At 59.3% G+C, this 5,410-nt stretch overlaps 1 protein-coding gene across 3 annotated transcripts; it reads right to left on the minus strand.

The window, feature by feature from the left end:
• Window positions 1–434: 434 nt before the first annotated feature.
• CBX8 (chromobox 8) lies at window positions 435–4,847 on the minus strand. Of its 3 annotated transcripts, none has more exons than XM_062010787.1 (5): window positions 4,727–4,847; window positions 4,265–4,308; window positions 3,995–4,060; window positions 3,830–3,896; window positions 435–3,669 (listed from the first exon to the last, which is right to left on the minus strand). In XM_062010787.1, exons 1-5 carry the CDS (start codon window positions 4,793–4,795, stop codon window positions 2,830–2,832), a joined length of 1,086 nt encoding a protein of 361 aa, XP_061866771.1. In that variant the 5' UTR covers window positions 4,796–4,847; the 3' UTR covers window positions 435–2,829. The 3 variants fall into 3 exon arrangements, with proteins under 3 accessions (XP_061866771.1, XP_061866770.1, XP_061866772.1); XM_062010786.1 differs by having other exon boundaries at window positions 3,830–3,920; XM_062010788.1 differs by lacking the exons at window positions 3,830–3,896; window positions 3,995–4,060; window positions 4,265–4,308.
• Window positions 4,848–5,410: the final 563 nt, after the last annotated feature.

The following is a 5,410-nucleotide window of genomic DNA, read 5'->3' on the forward strand; positions in this document are numbered from 1 at the left end:
AAAGGAGAAAAAACCCACCAAAACCAAGAGTCCCCCCGCTCCGCGCCCCCGCCGCCGGGCGGATTTGAATACAAAGGCCGAGCTCGCCGGGCAGGGGCAGCCGCCGCGCAGACCCGCGCCCCCCGCCGCGCCGCCCGCCCCGTCGGAAGGGCGGAGCGCCGGTACCCGCGGCAGCGCGGGGCCCGGCCCGGGACCCAACCGACTTCTGCGGCGGCAGAGCGGCGGCCCCAGGGCTGTTCCTCGTATGGAGACACAGACTGCACCCGCTGCTGCCCCGTGCGGGTACCGCGAGTCCCCCCGGGCTTCCCCCAGCCCGTCGGGGCGCAGCTCCAGTCCCGTAAAGCCCCAGCGGCCAGGGGGATGCAGGCCCACCCACCCCACGCTGCTCTCACCCCACTCCCAGCCCCAGGACCACAAAGGGAAGACAGAGACGGTTCTATTTACAAAGTATATATTTAAACTGACATAAAAAGCAGGTCTCATATGGACATTCACGGCTGGCAGAAGACACGTAGTTAAGCTTCACTTCTGAGACTGAGATTTAGCCAAATCATTTTTGTACAAGTCTTAGATTTAAATAATTCACACACACACCCCCCCACGCACACACACTCAGTATATACGTCACTATGTACACACACACATATACACCCACATGTATGTTTTGCTCCATATACATGTGTCAGGACACATCCAGGGGGCTGGAGCGGAGCACACCCTGCATATCCCAGCAGGGCAGGAGCACAGGGCTGGGCTCTCTGGCAAAGAGCATCCTCTGGTCTCAGCCCAGCAGCAGAGGGAGGACAGGCTGCTCACTCCCTTCAGCATCCCTCTGACACACACGTGTCCTGTGGCACCTGCCCCCAGCCCCAGCTCAGAAACCACCACCCTGGTTCTTCGTACAAACCAAGTCAGAAAAAAAAAGGATCTCACTTCTACAAAATCTGTCTTAGAAAACAAACAAAAGTAACAGAACTCACAGACATGGCCCCCTTTGTACAGTCAATATAGCCCCCTCCTGCTGGGCTACCCAGCAGAGCTCCCAGAAGAAGGATGGGGAAGGGGCCAAGCAAGGTGGAGCTGCAGATGGGACCAACAGCAGAGGCTGCTCCTCGCCACAGCCCCTTCCCCACATGTCAGGCCCCCACTGCTGTCACCTCCTGCATAACCCCCCAAACTTGGGTCTATCAGCTGGGGCAGGTGGTGAGGAGGGATGAGAGGGACCTGGCCCAGCCCCATCCCTCAACCACCACCAAACTTGTGCTTTCCAAACCAGAGAGATGCCCAGACCACAGAATGGGGCCAGTCCCACCAGCTCCACCTCAGCCAAAATCACCCCCTGGGCAAAGGTCCCACTCCCCAGCGGGGCCAGGCTGCAACCGAGCTGGGGAGGAGGGAGCAAAGTGGGGGGCTGCAGCGCCTGTGCCTCCCCCCTGGCACCTCGGGGAGAGTGAAACTGCTGCACTTTGCTCAGAGCCACGAAGGCAGCCGTGCCCTGCCCTGGCTGGGGAGAAGAGCCGGGTCCTGCACAACCAGCAGAGACCAGAGGCACGGGGAGCACACGAAGCCCCTCAGGGCAGCAGGGCTGCTCACCCAATGCAATATTTCACCTCTTGGCTATTGTTTAACTAGCCTATGAAATGGGAAATATCGTCTCTGAATGCAGCAAGGTGGCTCTGGGATTTGTCAGAGATGTGGATATTACAAAACACTTGATCTGGAGTCTTCCACCAGGCTGAAGTCAACTGTGTTTGAGAAATCAAAATAAACTAATAATCCACTTTCTATAGTGGTATAAAGCATCTAAATATGGGCAGCACTGTGCTACCCTCCCCAACCTCTCTGGCATTTCAGGAATGTAAACAGAGGGGTTTTATCCTTGGATTTTTTTTTTAAGTGGGTGGGGGAACAGAATCAAGCAACCAGACAAAATGAAAACAGATTCTCAGCTCAGTCCCATCTCCCACAACTGCTACGACAACTCTATTAAAGTGCATTTCAGTATCACCCCTCTCAGGAACCTTTCACACACAAACCTCCTCTTCCTTCGCAGGGGAAGGGAATTCAAGTTAATACTCTGTGAGAACAGTTTTAGCCTTTTGATGGGTTTCTGCTTTTCCCCGCCCCGACGTTGCAGCAACGTTACTTTTTGTTAGACTGGAAACGTCCCCTCCCCAACAATACTGTAAATTCAAGTGCTCACTTCAACTGTCAAGGGCAACAGTCCTGGAGACAGCACACTGGATTGTACAAGCAACACCTTATATCACAATCAAGAAATCAGGGCGCTCTGCCCTCCGAGGGAGCAACGCTTCTCCCTCCACCATCCACAGCATCTTATGAAAAATAATAGTTAAAAAAACCCAGGCCATAATTAGCTATGAACATCGGTCCTTATGTACAGCGGCTCCTGCAAGAGATGCATCAACTCCCTCAGTTCTCAGTTTTATTGTCCTTTCTAAGAGCAACTGAGCAGTCACTGTTGTCTCCATTTAAATAAAACAACTCAGAGTTGAAATATATATATATAGATATATATAAGCATTTTTTTTTCTTAAATAACATATTTACATCTAATAGAAAATATAACTCTAGAGATAATCTTTCCAACCAAATGTGAGACGTGAAACAAAAAGAAAGGATGAGTTACTGAATTTAGGACAGTTTCTAAATCCTCTCCAGGACACAAAAAAAACCCAAAAAGAAAAGGAAAAAAAAAAAGGAAAAAAAAGGAAAAAAAAAAAGAAAAGTAAAAGAGGCCCACGAAGCTCTACCCAAGCTTTTGTCTGGATCTGACCGAGGAAAAGCCCAGCACCACCTCCGCCAAACTCATCGTTTCTCTTTAAAGAATCCTTGGTCCGTGCTGCTCTCCTTGATGGTGACGGTCAAAAAGTTAGAGGTCACGTCAGTTACCACCACCTTCTCCAGGTTGTTGAGAGAGGGGCTCCAGGACTCCTCCTCAGGGTCCCCCAGGATCCTGGAGACGGGGATCCTGGCGATGAGGGAGGGTCGCCCCGCCTGGCCCCCCACGCCGTCGCGGTACAGGCTGCCCACGGCGCCCGAGCTCACCGCGCTGTGCAGGAGCTTGGGCCCGCCGGGGTCCAGGCCCCCCTGCCCCTTGGGGTCCAGAAAGTCCGCGCGGTGCTTGGCCAGCCGCGGGGGGTAGGTCTCGGCGGCCCCCAGTTTGGCACCCACCTCGGCTCGGTTGGGGCCGGGCAGGGCTCCGGGGAGGTCGGGGTCCTGCCGCCGGGCCAGCTGGATGACGCTGTGTCCCGAGCTGAACTTGGCCGCCCCCGCCGCCGCCTCCTCCATCTTCCTGGCCTTCAGGTAGTCCCCCACCTTGTCCCCTGGGTCCCCCAGTTTCCTCTTGGAGGCATCCAGAGTCTCCGCCAGGTCCTTGTAAAGCTCCTTCCTGGGCTTCGGGCCTCTCTTTTTGGGGGTCTCCCCAGGTTTCTCCTCCACGCGGATCACGCGGTCCCGGATGCCGTCCGCCTTGGGGGTGCTGGTGCTGGAGCTGCCCTGGGGAGCCAGGGCTATGTTTCTCAGTCCTTCCCGGGCCCGGGACGTGGAGCCCAGCTCCTGGGGCGACCTGCCGGGATACGGCACCCGGATCCCTCTGGAGGAGTCGCTGCGGAATTCATACGTTTTGGCTTTTGCCTTTGCCTGGGCCTGCAAAGAAGATAAATCACCCGGTGACTTTATTATCCTTCCATCCGGCTGCATAATTGCAACTTGCAAGGCAAGAGGCCGCCTTTGCAAGGAGCATCCTCCACGGGGGACCCCCTGCTCCCTGCCGTAGCACACGAGCACGGGGCTGCGGCCTCCTCACCTTTAGCAGGAAGGTTTTGGGCTTGGGGCCTCGCTTTTTGGGCCCATAGAGTTCCATTTCTCGCTCCCTAGAGGTGTTAAAAAAAACAAAGCTTCAATTCAGCATAGCTACAAGACAGCAACATCTTTACGAGTGCAAGGGCTAAGGGTAGTAAAGGCCTTGTACCTCTCCTCAAAGGCTGCGAGCAGCCGGGCATCCAGGATGTTCTCCTCGGGTTCCCAAGTGCTGTACCTGAGGAGAGGGGGGCACAGGGAGAGGGAACAGCATCAGGAGCCAGGAACAGGGGAAAATAAAATGCACAAAATAAAAAACAGGGAGCATAAAGGAAGGAGCCCAAGTTTCCTTCCCCTACAAGAGAGGGGGAGGGTCGCAGCCTGCTGCCTCCCCACAGCCCCCACCCGGCTGCAGAACCCCACGGACCAACGGCCGACTTACTTCTGAGACCAGCCCTTCCATTTTACGAGATACTCCATGCGCCCCTGCAGAGGCAAAGAGGGAAAATAAAGATGCATGGAGCGAAACCGCGACCAACGACCACAACAAAGATAACGCCTGCAATTCCACGCGTGCGACCCCCACGCGTGTGGAAAAGCCGTGGGGGGGGAGGGGGAGAGCGGGGAGGGGAGGGGGGTGGGATGCAACAACAACAGAAAATACATCTATTACAAAAACGATGGTTCATAACCAAGGGCGGGCGGGGGGCAGCGGCGGGGGACGCCCGCCCCGCCGGCGGGGAGCGCCCGGGCATGCGGCGGGGAGAAAGAGCCGCCCCCAACGGGCGCCGAGCCGCAACCGGGCCGGGGCCGCCGCAGCGGCGGGGCCGCGGGGAGCGGAGAGGGTGTCGGGGGCCGGGGGAGGCGCGGGGTACGGGCCCGGGGGACGCGGGGAAGCACCTACTTTGCGGATGCGGCGCTTGAGCAGGGCCTCGGCCGCGAAGACGCGCTCCCCGACGGCCGAGAGCTCCATGTTTACGCGGCCGCTCGCAGCACACAGGCACCGCCAGCGCAGCCCAGACCATAATACTCCGCCCGCTGACGTCAGCGCCGCGGCCCCCCCCCACTCGCCCCCCCTTCTCCCGCTCTCCGCCCCCCGCCCCCCCCCCCCCCGCACTTGTTGCTGGCGGAGACGGGTGGAATATTCCGCCCGCGCCGCATTGGCTCGCGCCGCCGCTCCGCCCCCCGACGTGCGCCGCGTCCCGATGAGCGCGGGGCGGGACCGGCGGCGGGGGCGCGCGGGGAGGCGGGACGCCGCGCCCCGCCACGCCCCGCCACGCCCCCCGCGTCACGCCCCGAGGGGGGGCGGGGGTTCGGCGGAGGCCCCGAGGGGGCGGGGGGGGTGCGGTGGAGCGGGGAATAGGGGCAGCGGAGCACAAAGGCGCCCTGGGGACCCCCCCCCCCCACCGGCACCTGGACGGGGCAGACCGGGGAGGGCGGCGGGACCGGCGCTGTGTCGGTGCCGGGACAAAGGGAATGGTGTCTGAGGCGGGAGCGCTGCGCCGGGGCGGCAGAGCCCGCGGGGGCGAGGAGCCGTCCACGGAGACACGCGGTCCCGCGTGATGCTGAGCGCCGCCGCTCCTGCGAG

Source organism: Colius striatus, chromosome 18 (genome assembly GCF_028858725.1).
Source record: "Colius striatus isolate bColStr4 chromosome 18, bColStr4.1.hap1, whole genome shotgun sequence".
NCBI lineage: Eukaryota > Metazoa > Chordata > Aves > Coliiformes > Coliidae > Colius > Colius striatus.

Coding starts and splice junctions, on each gene's coding strand:
- CBX8 (XM_062010786.1), bottom strand. CDS start 4,795: ATGGAGCTCTCGGCCGTCGGGGAGCGCGTCTTCGCGGCCGAGGCCCTG. Junction 4,309..4,726: donor TCAAGCGCCGCATCCGCAAA/GTAGGTGCTTCC, acceptor TTGCCTCTGCAG/GGGCGCATGGAGTATCTCGT. Junction 4,061..4,264: donor TGGAAGGGCTGGTCTCAGAA/GTAAGTCGGCCG, acceptor CCCTCTCCTCAG/GTACAGCACTTGGGAACCCG.